This window comes from Sesamum indicum, linkage group LG10 (genome assembly GCF_026168435.1).
Source record: "Sesamum indicum cultivar Baizhima isolate 11 linkage group LG10, ASM2616843v1, whole genome shotgun sequence".
In the NCBI taxonomy this organism is placed as follows: Eukaryota; Viridiplantae; Streptophyta; class Magnoliopsida; order Lamiales; family Pedaliaceae; genus Sesamum; species Sesamum indicum.
In genome coordinates this window covers 16116903-16136996 of record NC_142666.1, presented here as the reverse complement: position 1 = coordinate 16136996, position 20094 = coordinate 16116903, and the positions used below count along the sequence as shown (strand labels likewise).

At 35.4% G+C, this 20094-nt stretch overlaps 2 protein-coding genes and 1 pseudogene across 3 annotated transcripts; 2 read left to right on the top strand and 1 right to left on the bottom strand.

Moving 5' to 3' along the window:
* Positions 1–1739: 1739 nt before the first annotated feature.
* Positions 1740–3773, top strand: LOC105171965 (uncharacterized). Of its 2 annotated transcripts, XM_088885873.1 has the most exons (2): positions 1740–1919; positions 2269–3773. In XM_088885873.1, the coding sequence occupies exon 2, from the start codon at positions 2381–2383 to the stop codon at positions 3611–3613; it is 1233 nt and encodes a 410-aa protein (XP_088741999.1). In that variant the 5' UTR covers positions 1740–1919; positions 2269–2380; the 3' UTR covers positions 3614–3773. The 2 variants fall into 2 exon arrangements, with proteins under 2 accessions (XP_088741999.1, XP_020553039.1); XM_020697380.2 differs by having other exon boundaries at positions 1740–3773.
* Positions 3774–3929: 156 nt separating this feature from the next.
* On the top strand, positions 3930–10289 carry LOC105172082 (uncharacterized). Its single transcript, XM_088886250.1, has 3 exons — positions 3930–4455; positions 4488–5073; positions 8530–10289. The coding sequence occupies exons 1-3, from the start codon at positions 4332–4334 to the stop codon at positions 10190–10192; spliced, it is 2373 nt and encodes a 790-aa protein (XP_088742376.1). The 5' UTR covers positions 3930–4331; the 3' UTR covers positions 10193–10289.
* Positions 10290–16765: 6476 nt separating this feature from the next.
* On the bottom strand, positions 16766–18481 carry LOC148786738 (uncharacterized; annotated as a pseudogene).
* Positions 18482–20094: the final 1613 nt, after the last annotated feature.

Genomic DNA, 20094 nt, shown 5'->3' with positions numbered 1-20094 from the left:
ACAACCACCATGAATTGCAATATTAGAAGGACCCCAAACAACGATATGTACATAGTCGAAAATGCAGGAAGATAAAAAATGATTTGGGAAGGATGATACAGGAAAATGGACCTTATACTGTTTTCCTATCACACACTCAAAATTTTAAAGTGTATGTAGTGTATGATAAAAATGCAAATTTAAAGTATATTGGTACTTCTTATTGTATTTTAATATTGAACTGGTTTCTCAAGTTTATAGTACCAAAACATTTAGCATATATGATATAGAAAATTGATTAGTTATTAAACCTCGATGTTGTTAATTAGTTATTCATGATGACATAATTTTGATTCTAAGTCTCATCAGTATTTCTTTTGTTTTATAAAATATAAATGTCTTAATAAATCATATTTATGTTATGTTTGTTCTGAGGACCCGATGGGAATTAAATATGATATAGAGAAATGATTGGGGCTAAATGTAATTTAGCCTCTGTGAAAAATGCAAAATTGGAAGAAAAAAAGCTTATAAATAAAAAAATATAAAAAGAACACCACAAGATTGATAAAATGAATTAAAAAAAAACAAAAAAACAAATTATGGATTTAAATCCTTAATGATAAATTTTTTGAATTTGTTTGGATAATTTTAAATTTAAAAGGTTCCAAATTCTTTAATTATAATTTTAAAAAAAAAACTTACCAATATTTTTAGCTATGATTAATGTTGTGGCTTCATCCACTGAAACAACAATTTATCACTGTTGTATAATTGCGACTAATGATTATTCACTGTGAGTTTTTACTTTTGATTATAATAATTCGTTATGATAAAGATCTTTATTTCTTATAATGGTGTCAAATAAAATTTTATACGCATTAATGACATCATATGAATTATTTTTCTTTTATCTTCAATAATGGATAACAAAATATTTCCTTTTGTATAAATAATAATTATAATATAATATACATATCATGTAATAGTATTACCTTCAAGTACAAGTCAAATTTATTTTCGAATATTAAGAAGTATAATTTTATATATGTTCGGACAGATATAAATTGTAGTTGTTCAAATCTTTTATTTTCAGATAATGTCCATGATTTCGTATTTTCAGTTGTCTTCTCTCTATTATTTAGGGCAGCAACCCAATAAATTAAATTTATTATATCTTTGATTTATAACTTAGCAATATAATTATGCATATGCACTTTTATTCGACTCACAACCAACAATAAATAGAAGTATACTGACGCTCTTTGATGGCTTATTCAATTTTTCTCTATTTATCTTTTCGAGAACAATGTTAATAGTGATTTGAACGTAAAACTCTATAAGTTTTCTTAAATTATTATTAGGTGATTATCTCTACATTGTTCTGCATTTAGCCTGCAATTCATTTATTCCATAATGATTGAATTGTGACAAAAAGTTTGTATTCGTATTTCGATAACGATTTGAATTAGTATATTTTGATAAAAATTGGATTAAATATGTATTTTTTTTTTATTATCATCAATTATAAAATTAAAATCCAAATGAATCAAAATCGAATTTTTTTGTATGTAGAATAAAATAACAGCCTAATTTTTCCTAAACAATGGAGTTAACTCTTTGTTTTAACTATTAACCTATCGGGCAATACTCAGGCGGATGAAAAATAAAAATATTAAATACCAAATCGGGTCATTTAAAAATATAGGTTATTAAAATTAAAAAAAAAGATATACTTTGGCTACAAAAATTGAAATTATCACCTTAAGTCGGTATGTGAGTTGACTGTAACTTTTCTATCAGCTCTGCCGTCGTGAAGTGGCTAAACAGCAGAGAGCACATTCCTGATTTTCAATTATTTTGCCTTTCTTGAATTATGAAGAAGATGAGGGTTTTTGCAATGGCTGTTATTAGCAGGGGATTTGCTGCAAACAAGAGAGGTACTGTAACTTCTCCACTCTCTTTTCTCTCTTCATCTTTTCATAATCTCACCCATAAGAATATGCCCTTTTCTCCAAACCCCAGAATAGATTTCAGTTGTATTCATGATGTAGATGATGCTGTTTTCTTGTTTCGTCAAATGCTCAGAATGCGCCCGCAGCCTTGTGTTGTTGAGTTTAATAAACTATTGACTTCTATTGTCAAGATGAAAAAATACTCTGTTACCCTTAATGTATTCGACGAAATGCGTCAATCGGGTGCCCTTGTAGACGAGTGTACATTGAATATCGTGATTAATTGCTATTGCCTTCTCAATCGAGTAGACTTTGGATTTGCTATCTTGGGCAGTTTCTTCAAGTGCGGTTACAAGCCAGATGTCACTACTTTCAACACACTTATAAAAGGGCTCTTTTTAGGTGATAAAGTCGTCGAGGCAGAAAAATTATTCAAAAAGTTATTGATGCTGAAACTCTGTGAACCTGATGAAGTTACTATTCTTACTGTGATAAATGGGCTATGCAAAGCTGGACACACTCTCACTGCATATGATTTGCTTCGGTTATTTGAAAAGACAAGTTTCAAACCTGATGTTAAAACTTATAGCACAGTAATTGATAGTTTGTGCAAGGATCGTATCGTTGATGATGCACTCCAGCTCCTAGCCAAAATGATTGACAAGGGCATTTCACCCAATATTGTCACATATAGTTCTATACTTCAGGGTTTGTGCAATTTCGGTAGATGGAAAGAGGCGAAAGACTTAATTACTGTAATGGTGGATCACAAGATATCTCTAGATGCGGTTACTTTCAATATATTGGTGGATGCATTTTGCAAGGAAGGACTGGTCAAAGAGGCTGAGGATGTTGTTGAAATTATGATGCAAAGAAACATTTCTCCTAATGTTGTCACGTACACTACTCTCATAGATGGTTACAGCTTGGTTGGGCAAATTGATAAAGCAAGAAAAGTATTCGACTCCATGCCAGGTAAAGGTTTGAAGCCTTGTATCATTAGCTATAGTAGCTTGATCAATGGATATTGCAAGAATGGAAAGGTAGAGGAAGCTTGGGCCCTTTTCCTCGAAGTTCGTCGTAAAGGGTTAGATTACAATGTTGTTACCTATAGCACCATGCTGCATGGATTATTTTGTGCAGGTAGATGTGCTGATGGATTGAAGCTTTTCAAAGATATGCAAGATCATCAACTAATTCCGAATTTAGTGACTTACAATACCTTGTTGAATGGCTTGTGTATGAACAAGCAGATTGTTGAAGCATTTTCTTTCCTACACATAATGGAAGAACAAGGTGTTAATCCTAACATAACTACTTACAGTATACTCATCCATGGATTATGCAAGGATGGAAAAGTTGAGATTGCCAGAGATCTTTTCAATAGCCTCCCTTGTAAAGGTTTGCGACCTAATGTTCAATTATATAATATCATTATTGGTTCACTGTGTCAAGAAGGACATGTAGAGGAGGCAAAATGTTTGTTTGTGGAAATGGAAAAAAGTGGTTGTGCACCTGATAGTGTGACATATAACGTTTGTATCCAAGGTCTGCTTAAAAGAAAGTTACTTGCCGAGGCAAAGGCGCTCTTGGATGAAATGCACAAACGAGGATTCTCACCCGATTCAACTACTGTGTCTCTATTCCTTGATCAACAACAAGAAGAAGGTTTGAGATAATATTTCTATGAAAGTTTTGAATGCTAATGTATCATGCAAAAAGCATATCTTGAAACCCTCTATATTTGAGGGTTATGATGATTGTTTGAGGAAACATGCTATTACCAGCACCGGCTCTGTCTCCATTGCTTCAGCATCATTGACAACTTTATTTTCTGAATGTCGGTGTGAGCTTGATTTTTATTGTGTCAGAAAATGAAAATACGAGAAATTTATCACAAATAGAAATATGCATTCGATAGGTAAAAGTGGACACAATTTTTATCTAATTCTCTGATTCTTCTCTTCAAAGCAATATCCTGTAGATTTGATAAATTCAAAAGGTAAATCTTCTTGTAGATTTCCTTTGAATTTGAATTCTTATAACATTAATTCAAAGGCCCGGGATTGTGATCCCAAATTAAACGTCATAGTCTTGACTTGAGATTGGAGGATTTGAAAGTTTGCCACTTGGATCTTGTTGAGAACATATCTGTATATTTATTATGTTAATTCTAGGGTTTAACGCTTGTAATCCCCAACTAAATGCTATAACTTGTTGTGCACCTTCGACGAATGAGTCGATCCCTGTTTTGAGTGCTTTTGAATATTCTTAAACTTGAGAAACTTTGTAGAGAGAATTACTTGTCCTTCTTCTCTTGCTTCTCTCTTCGTTCTTGATGTATGTGTGTTGTTTGAAATGTTGCTCCTAATACTGTCACAAGTACTGCGCTGATAGATGGATATAGTCTGGTTGGGCTCGAAGCCTTCTATCATTAGCTATAATAGCTTGATTAATGGTTATTGCAAGAAGGGAGAGGTAGAGGAAGCTCGGCGCCTTTTACTTGAAGTTCGCGGAAAGGGTTAGACTATAACGTAGTTACCTAAAATACCATGCTATATGGATTACTTGCTGGAGGTAGATGTGTTGATGTATTGAAGCTTTTCAAAGATATGCAAGCACAAGTACTAATTCTATATGGATTACTTGGTGGAGGTAGATGTGTTGATGGATTGAAGCTTTTCAAAGATATGCAAGCACAAGTACTAATTCTTGATTTAGTAACTTATAATACCTTGTTGAACGGCTTGTGCATGAACAAGCAAATTGCTGAAGCATTTTCATTCCTACACATAATGGAAGAGAAAGGTGTTAATCCTAATATAACCACATACAATACACTCATCCATGGATTATGCAAGTATGGAATACTAGAGATTACAAGAAAACTTTTCAATAGCCTTTCTTCAAAAGGTTTGCAGCCTGATATTAGGACGTATACTATCATTATTGGTTCACTTTGTCAAGAAGGACTTATAGAGGAGGAAAAAAGTTTGCTTATAGAAATGGATAAAAGTGGTTGTGCGCCTAATACTGTGACATATAATGTCTGTATCCAGCATTTGCTTAAAAGGAAGGGGCTTTGTGAGGCAAAGACATTCTTGGTTGATATGAAAAGAGGAATGCCGAGATCGAGATAGTATTTGTTCAGAAATAACAGAGAAGCTTTTACCAAAAATATAATGTTATGTTATATATAATGTATAGAAAGCAATTAAGATTTACTTGTATACTTCTGATTTACCAAATGTCTGTCTTCCCAGGAAACTCATGATGTTATATGGAATATATATATATATATATGTATATATATATTTCCCAATTCCCAGCAACATCAAGGATGTCTACCCTATTTTTTGAAGGCTAAGCTGCTACTCCATGAGATACTGGGGGCAACGATATTTGCAGTGCCTGACTTGGTTTCACGAAAAAAATTTGGCTGGTCATGACTCTATTTATCACAGTTGAGAATTTATCCTCAAAGTGATTTCTCCAAATTTAGGCCCTACTCAACTATTACCAAATAGTGGGTAGGAAATTGTTAAAATTACAGACCAAGATATATAACAAATATATTGGGAAATATAGATCATTAAAATTAATTACAGATCTAAGAATTAAAAATCACAGAACAATAATATAAGGCACCAAGAGCCTAAATCACTAGAGATAGAAGCTCACGGCCACAAGGAACGAGCAAATTCACGGTTGCTCACGAAGGCCAACCACTAAAAACAACCTTAGTTATGAAGACCTACCACTTATGCTTTTTAGTTCACAAAGAACTTTAATAAAGAACGGAGGAGAAGAAGACAATAGAATATTTTTAGCCGTTAGGAATTTTCTCAAACCAAAACTGCCATTTAAAGGACCAGAATATTAAAGAGGCAGAGATAAAGAGGAGGCGGGGGAATGGTTTCAAAGCCATCGGAAATGGAGGCGGGAAAAACTAGACAAACAACACAAGAGAGAGGAAAGAGAAGAGGTCAAAGAGGGAGAGAAAAAATGGCTGGAGAAATAAGGATTGGGGTTAGGTTAGAAATATATAAGATAGATACCTGGGTCGGGTTTTGAGTCGGGTGGTGGGTCAGTTCATGGGCCAAGGAGTGGGCTGGGTTGAGAGCCATCCAAGTGAGCTAAGGATGACAGGCTTTGGGCTGGGCCTACCATAAATGGGTCATGGGCCATATTATTTTACATGTTCCATCTTGAACCAAGACCTGTAAAAGGATCAAAGCTCATTAACTGCATCTGGCATTTCATCATAGCCAAAAATGCCTTGGATGTACCTGCAAAAGAAAAAGAGAGCAGGTGTATATATAGGGTTAGAACGTATTATCCTATGTTTAAGATTTTAAGGCATGGTTTAAATTTTTTTATAGGAAGACACTTAATCCCTATGTTTGCAGGATTTTCCAAGGTTGATCATTTATTTTTCAACTATATCTGTAATGAAATGATATCTTACACCTATATGTTTTGTTCTACCATGAAATATTGGATTTTTGCAAAGTTGGATAGAAGATTGACTATATGAGAAAACAGTAACTTTTGGTTTCAAAAAGTTGATTCTTAATTAAGTCTTCAAGCCAGGTGGCTTCTTTAAAAGCCTTAGTGGTGGCTATGAATTCCGCCTCAGTGGTCGATAATGCAACATATGTTGTAATTGAGATTTCCAACTTATACATGCACCACTAAAGTAAAGATATAAGAGGTAATAGACTTTCTATTATCCCTATCTTTTACATAATTTGAGTCAACATAACCAATAAGGGTAACACCTTTAGAACATTTAGAAAAAGTTATTTCAAGATTTGCAGAACCATTTAAATATCGAAACAACCATTTGAGAACCTCCCAATGAGGGGGAACCAACATTAGACAAGTATCTACTAAGACAATTAATAGCATATGCAATGTCAGGTCTAGTACATACCATAAGAAACATAATGGAACCAATACCATTAGAATAGGGAACTTTTTCCATTTTTTGTTTTTGTTCTTCAGTTTTAGGGCACTATTCTTTACTAAGCTGAAATGAGTGGCTAAAGGGACAGATGAGGGTTTTGAATTTTGTTTAGATTTTAAAGCTTCCGACAGAACTAGGTCTACAAGTTTCAATATTTAGTGCAATCTGAAAATTCTTAGACCTAGAGGGAATCCTAGGTTGTCGTCTATTCCTGTCTCTGGCCAACTGATAGTTTTCAAAGTCATTTTCAGTATTTATATTTTCAGAATCCTCCCTATTTGGATCTATATTTTGTTGATTTCTTCCTTACTCCCTTCCTCTGTTGTTATCCTCTATAAAACCCTCCACTTATTAGAGGTGGATTCTAAGTCTAATTCTTTATTTTCCATTTGACATGGCATTTTTGTTTCACTAAAAGTTACATTCTTTCTAATTAAGACTTTAAAACCAGGTTGACTTCTAACCCATAGCCTATACCCTTTTACCCCTTCAGGATAATCAATAAATACACATTTTATATCTAGGTTAAAGTTTATCAATATTTTGATGAACAAATGCAGAGCATCCAAAAATATATAAGGAAGAAATATCAATTACTTTTCCAGTCCACACAGACTCAAGTATTTTGTCAAGTAAATGAACAGATGGTGATCTATTAATTAAGTAAGCAGAAGTTATCACAGCTTCATCCCAAAAAGATTTAGGTAAACCAGAACTAATTAGCATACGCCTTACTTTTTCTAACAATGTTCTATTCATTCGTTCAACAACACCATTTTGTTGGGGGAGGGGGGATCTAGGGGTTTGTTTTGTGTCTTTTTATTCCACACTTATCACATAAATTAGAAAAATTTTGGTTACAGAATTGTAAACCGTTATCAGTTCCCAATGTTTTCAATTTCTTTCCAGTTTGATTTTCCACCAAAATTTTTCATTTTTCAAAAATTTCAAATTTGTGTTTCATTAAGAAAACAAACATTTTTCTTGGAAAATTATCAATGGTAGATAAAAAAATATCTGCAACCACCATGAGTTGCAATATTAGAAGGACCCCAAACATCGGTATGTACATAGTCGAAAATGCAGTAAGTTTATAAGTTTTCTTAAATTATTATTAGGCGATTATCTCTACATTGTTCTGCATTTATTCTGCGATTCATTTATTCCATAATGATTGAATTGTGACAAAAAGTTTGTATTCGTATTTCGATAACGATTTGAATTAGTATATTTTGATAAAAATCGGATTAAATATGTATTTTTTTTATTATCATCAATTATAAAATTAAAATCCAAATGAATCAAAATCGAATTTTTTTGTATTTCGAATAAAATAACAGCCTAATTTTTCCTAAACAATGGAGTTAACTCTTTGTTTTAACTATTAACCTATTGGGCAATACTCATGCGGATGAAAAATAAAAATTTTAAATACCAAATCGGGTCATTTAAAAATATAGGTTATTAAAATTAAAAAAAAGATATACTTTGGCTACAAAAATTGAAATTATCACCTTAAGTCGCTATGTGAGTTGACTGTAACTTTTCTATCAGCTCTGCCCTCGTGAAGTGGCTAAAGAGCAGAGAGCACATTCCTGATTTTCAATTATTTTGCCTTTCTTGAATTATGAAGAAGATGAGGGTTTTTACAATGGCTGTTATTCGTAGAGGATTTGCTGCAAAGAAGAGAGGGACTGTAACTTCTCCACTCTCTTTTCTCTCTTCATCTTTTCATAATCTCAGCCATAAGAATATGCCCTTTTCTCCAAACCCCAGAATAGATTTCAGTTGTATTCATGATGTAGATGATGCTGTTTTCCTGTTTCGTCAAATGCTCAGAATGCGCCCACAGCCTTCTGTTGTTCAATTCACCAAACTGTTGAATGTTGTTATTAAGATGAAACAATACCGTGTTGCCCTTAATGTATTCGACGAAATGCGTCAATCGGGTGCCCCTGTAGACGAGTATACATTGAATATCGTGGTTAATTGCCATTGCCTTCTCAATCGAGTAGACTTTGGATTTGCTGTCTTGGGCAGTTTCTTCAAGTGCGGTTACAAGCCAGATGTCACTACTTTCAACACACTTATAAAAGGGCTCTTTTTAGGTGATAAAGTCGTCGAAGCAGAAAAATTATTCAAAAAGTTATTGACGCTGAAAATCTGTGAACCTGATGAAGTTACTATTCTCACTGCATATGATTTGCTTGGGTTATTTGAAAAGACAAGCTTCAAACCTGATGTTAAAACTTATAGCACAGTAATTGATAGTTTGTGCAAGGATCGTATGGTTGATGATGCGCTCCAGCTCCTAGCCAAAATGATTGACAAGGGCATTTCACCCGATATTGTCACATATAGTTCTATACTTCAGGGTTTGTGCAATTTCGGTAGATGGAAAGAGGCGAAAGAGTTAATTACTAAAATGGTGGATTACAAGATATCTCTAAATGTGATTACTTTCAGTATATTGGTAGATGCATTTTGCAAGGAAGGACTGGTCAAAGAAGCTGAAGATGTTGTTGAAATTATGATGCAAAGAAACATTTTTCCTAATGTTGTCACGTACACTACTCTCGTAGATGGTTACAGCTTGGTTGGGCAAATTGATAAAGCAAGAAAACTACTTGACTCCATGCCAGGTAAAGGTTTGAAGCCTTGTATCATCAGCTATTGTAGCTTGATCAATGGATATTGCAAGAATGGAAAGGTAGAGGAAGCTTGGGGCCTTTTCCTCGAAGTTCCTCGTAAAGGGTTACATTACAATGTAGTTACCTATAACACCATGCTACAAGGATTATTTTGTGCAGGTAGATGTGCTGATGGATTGAAGCTTTTCAAAGATATGCAAGATCAGCAACTAATTCCGAATTTAGTGACTTACAATATCTTGTTGAATGGCTTGTGCATGAACAAGCATATTGATGAAGCATTTTCTTTCCTACACATAATGGAAGAACAAGGTGTTAATCCCGACATAACTACATACAGTATACTCATCCATGGATTGTGCAAGGATGGAAAAGTTGATATTGCAAGAGATCTTTTCAATAGCCTCCCTTGTAAAGGTTTGCGACCTAATGTTCAATTATATAATATCATTATTGGTTCACTGTGTCAAGCTGGACATGTAGAGGAGGCAAAGCGCTTGCTTGCGGAAATGGAAAAAAGTGGTTGTGCGCCTAATAGTGTGACATATAACGTATGTATCCAGGGTTTGCTTAAAAGAAAGTTGTTTGCCGAGGCAAAGGCGTTCTTGAATGTAATGCACAGGCGAGGAAACTCATGATGTTATGTTCAGCAATTACCTATTTATTATGTGGAATTCGTTCTTGTATCAGTGATGCAAACTTGTCTTTTGTGTTCATATGTTGTAAATTGTCTTTCGTTGCTTGTAAGTTACAGTATGCTACATTGATAGATATGATGTATTGTTATTAGAGGAAAAGACATAATGTTTCCTTGACCTATAAATCTAAATCTCACATCGTTCAATTGAAAGTCATATGCTCTTATTCATTGAGTCAACACGTGCTGACTATACATGATATTGTGTTATGATTTTTTAAAATACTTCAAATATCCTTTGATTAATTGGATTAAATTACTCCCCTAAAGTATTAAAATTTTAAGTTTGAAATGCCCATTTTAGCCTTACAAAAATGGTTTTGTGGAAAAACTAAAATAAATGAACCACAAGTACTTTAGGATCACAAAATAAAAAGAGCTCGATGAATAAATGAAATTAGAATTAGACAAATGTTGATTTTGGCATTTTAAAAATCTCTTTATTTATTCTTTTTACAAATCAATTTTGAATAGGTAAAATAGACTTTTCAAACTTAAAAAGTAAAAGTCAGGTGGGTTGTTGAAGATTTTAATACTTTATGGGGTAATTGATATATAAACATAAATGCTTTTATGACAAAATTGTATCTTGAATGGATACTTTAGGATGGTATCTGTATTTAACCCTTATTAATTATATAAACATAAATGCTTTTATGACAAAATTGTTAATCTCTTATATTTCTTTTGTGGTGGAGATTATATGCTATTGTATCTTGAAATAATGTTTAGTTTTGAATTATTTACTTAATTCAGGTAGATGGTTGTTATTATAATTTTATTATTAATCTTACATTTTTATTAAAATAATTCAGACATGTCCCTTGATACTGTTAACTGTTATCAATATATCTTGATAAATTAATTCAAGTTATATTAACTACAAATCTTATTTATTTATACTATATATGAAAGTGTGAATGTTTCATGCGTTTGTTTTTCATTGTAAAAAGGTATTCATATCCTTACTTAAATAACTTTATAACAATAAAATAAAATTAGTTATGGAAGTATAAACTCTATTAAAAGAAGGCTATTAATTAAGAGTTCTAATACTTCCAAGCTACTTAGACGATGATACATCTATGCAAAAATATTTAAAAAAATAGAAGTTAATAAAGAATGTAAATAATACTTAGCAATGTTTAAAATTCAATACTTAAATAGAATTAGCTTATATTATAGGACCTTGCAATATAATATAAATCCTGATATTGTTCAATTAGATTATATTTTTATTAAGAATACTTAATAAATAATTAAATCATTCAATGTGAATAAATAAAACATAAATGACATTCAAGATATAGTAGTAAAGAAAAAAAATATTATGCAGCAAGATAATATAACAAAAAATTAAAAAAAGAAGCAAATAAGTGTAATAAACCTACATATAAAAATCGATCACACTACATAAAAATGGGGGATTTGTAATTGTCATTTTGGAACAACAGTACGGTCTATGTCACCATTATGGAATGAATAATTTTTGCTGACGTTATATAACTGATGAAATGAATTTGGAATTTTTGTTACGATATGAGAGTTACAATAGCCATTCCAAAACCATTTGAAATGGTGGTGTTTATAAAAAATAGGGCTTCTTTTTGCAATTTAACTTATTTCTACTTATAATAGGTATTGTTTACTGTAATAGTAGTAAGAGAACCTTGTTGGAGATTTCCCCTTCCACCCCAGATAGTTCGGCGTCCACACGGGATCTTAAGGGCAAACAACCTGTTGATCTGCTGCAGACACCCTCCAAAAGGGTTAAAGGTTGTTCTGGCTTTGTTGTACCTCTTGCTTTTCACCCTACTACAAAAGCTGAGACCCCTCACCGTGTTGAAGAGACAACAACTAAGAAAGAAATCCTCCCTAACTCGAGTTTGTCAGAGGATCAATACCTGCTACTGGAGGAGGGAAAAGGGAGTAGGGATACAGATTTCCTGAAGGGAGTACCTCTTCTGCTGGACATGACGTATATGGATAATAAACCTCACGCAAAAGCTATTAATCTCTTTGTTTTCTACCTTGCAGGGTAATAATACAAGCATTTTAAGTTGCAATAACTTTTATAATTGTAAATGAGAACTTAACTTGGACCATGTACTCTGGCAGGCAGTTCTGCCAGCAAGACTCTAGGAACTGTTGGCCCTCGCCAAGATATGGAAAACCTAGGAGAGTTTTTTTAGCCAACCTCATCAATGTCTCAAATTCATTCTTGGTCATGTCCAAAAGTTTTTGAAACATCCATGCATTTTCCGTATTAGAAAGTTGGCAATTCCCCTGGGCCTTCTTCTTCACATCTTTTTGCTTGGCCACCTCCCCACCGAACACGCTCCACCTGATCCTCTAACCTCTTCTTCTGTCAATCTGAATGGGGAAGAGGAGATATAATCTAGGGGCAGGACAATATCTCACACAGCACCACTATCTCCTAAAGAATACACAAAAAGACAGAAAACTTAATACACGAGATCAAGAACTCATATAAAAATTAAAGGAAAATGCATGAGATACCATGCTGACGTAGTAACACAGCATGCCTGTCAACTCCTCCCTAGAAATAGAAAATAGGGTGTGCTTGTCCCCTAGCATTAACACCCCCTTAAAAACTCCAAGAATAATCCAGACTCCCCATCTCACTCCCGCACAAGGGACTGCTAAGCGTAAATGCCCCATTCAGGGGAAAAACATTAGCGCCTAGGGGAGGAACCCCATGTATCCCAAAGGAGATGGGGTGTAGGAGTAGAAGGGGTGGCGGTAGAGTTTGTGACTACCTACTGAAAAACTTCGAATGAAGGCTAGTTAGAGGAGCTGCCCTTGGACTCTTTGAGAAGCCTTCGGGGGTGGAGGTCGAGCAGTTCCCTCGGGAGTCACTAGAAGATAGGGTCCCTTCAGTGGGTCGACAAGCGTCAGACGACTTCCTGGACTACCCTAATGTCTGTATCGCAACTATTTTCTAAACATGGTTCACTCTGAAAAATAGATAAAACCATCAAGTTAGACCACATTTGAGAAAAATGCAACCATAGAGGAACAATATAGAAAGTGGCAGTACCTAGGGGCTCCTCCAATGAGACCTCCTTGGGGGCTCAGACTGAACTGAGAGAGAAACCTCTCGTCCATTAACCCCCTACAGTTATAGGGGTCAGGGTTAAGGTCCTCTAAGAGGGTAGTGAGCCCTGCAGTTCTTTCTCTTATAGACAAAGAGGTAATGGGAGGGAGTTCATAAATCCACTAGCGAGGAAAAAACCAGCAGATGGACGAAGAATATAAAAGAAACTACCCCTTCAATTCTTTGGAACATTATGGGCGAGAAGAAAGCGAACCCCTTGTCCAGGGGAGATGTGAAAAATGTTAGGCTCAAATTTCTTTAGTTAAAAACAAGTAAAAAAAAACTCTATCTAGAAGGACGAATGCCAGTAAAATATATATAAAAATATGTAAATACCAACTAGCTGAAGAAATGAATTAGGCGTCATTTAATTCAGGAGAATTTGAAAATTTTGGGCAAACTCTTCAAAGAAGTGAGGAATGAGGATATAAAAGTCAGCCTTAAATTGGACACTAAAAAAGTGCAAGCAATTGGGGAGAGGGGCATCTGAATGACTGTCGAGGGAAGGAAGATAGATAACATCGCAATACCGTACTTGAAAATTTTCACAGCGGAAGCTCATATCAAGAAAGGGGAAGGTGTTTTGAATCAGATTTGGAGGCGAGGGAGAGAAGCTCTATTCTTTCAAGTCTCAATTTAAAATTCTGTTTCTTTCATTATCTTGAAGAAGAAGATGAAAGCGCCTTTTACAAAGGCTCTATTACAACCGTTTGAGAAAAACGTGCTTCACTAAAAGAAGCGTTAAACAAGAAAGCTGAAGAAATAAAAGGCGGCATTAACTAAACTAAAATCGCATTGCACAGACTAATCGCGTTTCTAGCCCAACGATTCCAAGCTACTTCTTCTTTATATACAAAAACTAACAACAGCAACAGCACGTTCTGCTTGTATTGTTCTGCCATTTTTACACTCCCTCCTCAAGCTGAACTTAGATGGATGTTAATGAGGTTCAGCTTGGAAGCCAAGAACATAAACTTTGGTCCTGGTAATATCTTGGTAAATATATCTGTAGGTTGATCCTTTGAAGCAATGTATCTAGGATCAATAAATCCTTCTTTATACTTGTCACGTACCAAGTGGCAATCAATTTCTATATGCTTCGTCCTTTCATGAAAAACGGGACTGGCAGTTATATAAAGTGCAGCTTGATTATCACAATAAAAGGGAATAGGTGTAGGCACATTAATCTGCAAATCCCTTAGAAGGCTGTGAATCCATAATAATTCACAAGTTGTCGACCCCATGCTCCTATACTCAACTTTTGCTGAGGATCTGGAAACAGTGGTTTGCTTTTTTGTTTCCAAGACACCAAGCTTTCTCCCAGAAATATGCAGTATCCTGTAAGAGATCTTCTAGTCTCTTTGCAAGTGGCCCAATCTGCATCACAGAAAGCCTCCAAGTTAAAACAGTCTATAGAATTGAAATGCAAACCTCTATTTGTTGTCCCCTTCAAATATCTGACTAAGTGTAGGGCTGCATCCCAATGATCTTTACACGGCTGTTGCATATACTGACTTAGCTGTTGGGTAGCATGGCATATATCTGGTCTTGTGAAGCCCAGATATAGCAGTCTTCCCAACAGTCTTCTATAAACTTCAGGATTCTGCAATTGTTCTCCTGATCCAGCATATAATTTCAGTCCTGCAGGAAGAGGTGTGTTGGTAGCTTTTGACTGCATCATGCCTGTGTCTATAAGGATGTCTTTTATGTATTTGCTTTGTGTAATAATCATCCCTGTTTCAGCCTGCAAATCTCAAGGCCAAGGAAGAATCTGGCTTTTCCCAGATTCTTAATGGTGAATAGTTTATGTAACTGATTTTTGAAGTCTGATATGGTTCTTTCACATGGCCCTGCTATTAGAACATCATCAACATATACAAGAAGACAAAAAAATCCAGTTTCTGTAGAAATTGTAAACAGACAATGATCAACCTTAGACTGTACAAAGCCTAATTTTTCTAGTTGTTTAGTAAATTCCAGGTTCCATTGCCTAGATGATTGTTTTAGGCCATAAAGAGACCTCTTAAGCTTGTATACATGCCCTTTGGGAACCTGGTATCCTTGAGGAGGATGCATATAGATTTCTTCTTCTATGTAACCATGCAGAAAAGCATTATTAATATCTAACTGATGTATGAACCAATGCCTTTTACAAGCAACTGCTAACAGTATTCTTATTGTGACAGCTTTAGCTACAAGAGAGAATATATCTATGTAATCTATTCCTTCTACTTGGTTATACCCTTTGGCAACTAGTCTTGCTTTATACCTCTCTATACTGCCATCTGATTTGAGCTTTAGTTTATAAATCCACTTACTACCTAAGGCCCTTTCATCCTTAGGAAGTTCAGTAATAGTCCAGGTTTTATTGTCTTCTAAAGCCTTTATTTCAGTGTTCATATCATCAACCCACTCTCTTTTCTCAACAGCTTCTGCATAGGTTTTTGGTTCTAGGGGTAAATTATCAGTGCTTATTAGGCAATCATTCGTTTCTCCCTTGAGTTCAGCATTCAATATATCATTGTCTTTCTCAGTATAAGAACAAACATAATCTTGTAATTTTGCAGGTCTAGAGGTCTGTCTGTTAGATCTTCTTAGTCCTGTATGTTCAGTAATGTGCTCATCAGTATGCTCATGAGTATCAGGGTCAATATTAGTTGTTTTAGGATCATGTTCAGTATTTTGATTGGTGTCTCCTATTTCATCTATGTCAAGTTCAGGAATGATCATAGGTGTGTAAGGAAAAACAGGATCATTACGTTGGTTTCAATAAGGAAACACATCTTCTCTAAAAACGAAATCTCTAGAGACAAACATCACTTTCTTGTTTAGGTCATAGACTTTATATTCCTTTTGGTTGAGGGAATAACCCAAGAAGATGCACTTGGTAGCTCTTGAGTCAAATTTTGACTTATGAGGCAGTGTATTTGTTGCAAAACAAAGACAACCAAAGGTTCTAAAATGAGAATAGTTAACAGGTTTATTGAAAAGAGTTTCATATGGGGTTTTCCATTCAAGAACAAGTGTGGGAAGTCTGTTAATAATGTAAGTAGATGTTAGTATGGCTTCTGTCCAGAATAACTTTGGTAGGTTAGCTTGAAAAATCAAGGATCTAGCTACTTGCAACAAGTGCTTGTGTTTTCTCTCAACAACACCATTTTGTTGAGGAGTGTAGGTGCAAGTGGTTTGATGTATAATCCCCTCTTCTTTAAAAAACTTTTGACTTTGTTCACTCAGAAATTCCAAGCCATTGTCAGTTCTAACTCTTTTAATCCTTTTTTCAAATTGAGTCAAAACCATTTTATGAAATTCCTTGATTAGAGGGAAGGTTTGGGACTTTTGATGCATTAAGTAAGTCCAAGTGCACCTGCTGTAGTCATCTACTATGGTTAACATTTAGCTGCAGTTAAAGATAGATGGCTCATTATATGGACCCCATAAATCCATATGGACAAGATCAAAGCATGCATTAGAATGAGAAGTACTGATATTAAAAGGCATTCTCTGCTGTTTGGCTTGAGGACAAATATCACAAGTAGAATTAAGCCTTTTATTTCTATTCACTAATCCAATTTTGACTAGTACATCATAAGATAAATGTCCTAGTCTTCTATGCCATGTCTCAGGTTGTAAGATGGATGCTGCAAGCCCAATATCACAGACTTTATTCATTGTTTCTTCTATATATCTTCTGTCAAAGAATTCAGGACTCGGAATATACAGTTTTCCTATAATGCTAGTTATGGCAATGATGTCCTCAGTCTTGAGGTCCTGCACAATACAGTGTGATTCAGAAAATTTAAAACTAATAGAAGAATCATTACACAATCTACTGATAGAGAGCAGGTTATACTTCATATTTGGAACAAAAAGAACATTTTCAAGCAGAATATGGTTCCCAATTTTAATGTTCCCAGTGTATTTTACTAGATGTTTTGTTCCATCAGCTAATTGAACATAATTTCTTACATTAGGAGCCTTTGATTCATTGATCATTGATTTATCATTACACATATGTGTTGTGGCTCCACTATCTATGATCCAAGTATTAGAATAAGCACATTCATCAACATTATGTTCAAGATGCTTACCAGAGAAATCGTTGTTTTCTGTAGTGTATTTCTGTGACTTCAGTCCATCCATGAGTTTCTGAAATTCAGTTCTTACCAGTTCACTAACTGTTCTTTCATCCACAGTGTTGTTAGCCCTCTCAATTTCAGTTCTTGCCGTTGCAGCTCTATTCAAGTTTTGAGCACCCTCTTTCTTTTGTTCCAAGAATGGTTTATACCAATCCGGGTACCCAATAATATCAAAACAACCTTCCTTCAGGTGGCCATTCTTACCACAATGTTTGCAGACTTGTGCTTTCTTGTCAACAAAATTCTTCCTTCTTTGAGAGTTCTTTGCAGGTTCAGTTTTCTTGAAGGCATGCATGGCCATATTAGGGGCTGTGTATAATTGGCCGGAATTGACTTGTTTCTGCTTCTCTACTCTAAGTACCATTGCATACGCTTTGTTGCTATCAGGCAACGGCTCCATTATCAATATCTGACTTCTATTATGGTCATAGGATTCATTTAATCCCATGAGAAACTGCATAAGGTTGTCATTACCTCTAATTTCTGAGGCTTCTTTTGCAGCTCCACATGTGCAATTGGGTGTGCGTGTGATGCAGACAAGTTCATTCCAGAGTTTTTTTAACTTACCATAGTAATCAGAAACAGTCATTGTTCCCTGAGAGGTGGATGCCAGTTCAATCTTGATTTGGTATTCCAGGGGGATTGTTTTGCCCGTATCTGCTTTCTAATTCTTTCCACAGTTCTCTGGAGCTATTTGTGTACATAAAACTCTTCACAATGTTTCTTGAAATGGAGTTGTGAATCCATGAAGCTACCATTGAGTCTGCCCTCACCCACTGTTCGATTTCTTTGGGATTGCTTTCTGGTTTTTTAAGTTCTCCATTAATGAAGCCAAGCTTCATTTTCGCTAACAATGCTATTTCACAGACCTGCTCCAGGATATGAAATTAGTGCCATCAAGCAGGGTCGATACAAGACCCAACCCAGGGTTGTCTCCTGGTTGGATCTTTAATGCTTCTTGCTCTTCGCCCATCTTTTCTTGGTTTGGTTCTTGTCAGCAAGAATTCTGATCGCGAATATAATCTTCAAGAAATCAGAGACCATCAATTGATGGCTCTGATACCATGAAAATTTTTACAGCGGAAGCTCATATCAAGAAAGGGGAAGGTATCTTGAATCAGATTTGGAGGCGAGGGAGAGAAGCTCTGTTCTTTCAAGTCTCAATTTAAATTTCTGTTTCTTTCATTATCTTGAAAAAGAAGATGAAAGCGCCTTTTACAAAGGCTCTATTACAACCGTTTGAGAAAAACGTGCTTCACTAAAAGAAGCGTTAAACAAGAAAGCTGAAGAAATAAAAGGCGACATTAACTAAACTAAAATCGCATTGCACAGACTAATCGCGTTTCTAGCCCAACGATTCCAAGCTGCTTCTTCTTTATATACAAAAATTAACAATAGCAACTTCACAGCAACAGCACGTTCTGCTTGTATTGTTCTGCCATTTTTACAGTACTCTTGTCTTAGACGGCGAGCGTCAACATTTGAAGGAGAGTGGACACCCTATCCAACAAGATGGGACTAGTTGTCCTCTCTACTGATAGCCATGGATTCTTCTCCGTCTTTCTCTCTTAGAGAAGAACCCCCATCCTTATTCTTACCAATAGCCTTTTTTTACAAGTCGGAAGGTTCATCAACTAGGTGACATTGAATAGCGGTTGCCCGCTTTATGCTCCAGCTTCAAGCCCCTCTGAAGATGGATGAACCAAGCCCTGTCCCTCGAAGCTGACTTTAGTAGGGTCATCGCCAGCAGATCGCTCACCCACAAATCACAGGGACTCAACGGAGGAAGCCATCAAAGCTAAGAAGACAATGAGAGGTTCGCATAATAAAAGAAAAGAAGGAAATAAAGAATTAAAAGTAAAAGATTAAATAACACGGAGGATAACACTATATTTACGAGATTAATACATGAGGAAGGGGAAATTCAAAAGCTCCAGGGTTTTTTCTTCAGAGATCGTGGGAATAAGGGAAGAGAAAGTGGAGGTTGTATTAGGAAAGAGGTTAAGGCAAGAATCACCCATGTCAAGAAACTGCTCCATATTAGTTGTCCAATTACCCTGACGAGAAGCGCATGATTCAGAGAAGGCTATTCCCTCGGTGGATACGAGACGGACAAGCTTAGGCCAACTACTCTAAGGAAGAATAACTTGATGCCCTCCTCCTCAGATGGGAGGAGGGGAGAGACTGAATAATACACCAATAATGTGTTTGGCCAAACGCTGGACTGGCCCATTTGAGGGTCCAATCCGCACGAAAATTAGGTATAATGGCCCAAAAATGCACGAGGTCTAAGAAAGAGTAGCCCCCATGGACTAGATCCTGTGTATGGATGTCTGGGAGATGGGCCCTAGTCCACGACCATCAGCCCAAGACATTTAGTCTTAACTGGGTGCCTTAGTTGGCTATTCTTCCCATTGATAGGAGACTATTTGCTCTGAAAGTGAGTAAGCGCCCATGGAGACTATGACAGGGACAAAATGTTTGATATACTTATGCCCCCCACTACCCTCTAGAATTAATCACTAATGAGAGTAGAATCTAATATAGATAAACACTAATTTTGAAAAAAGAATTTATTATCTTATT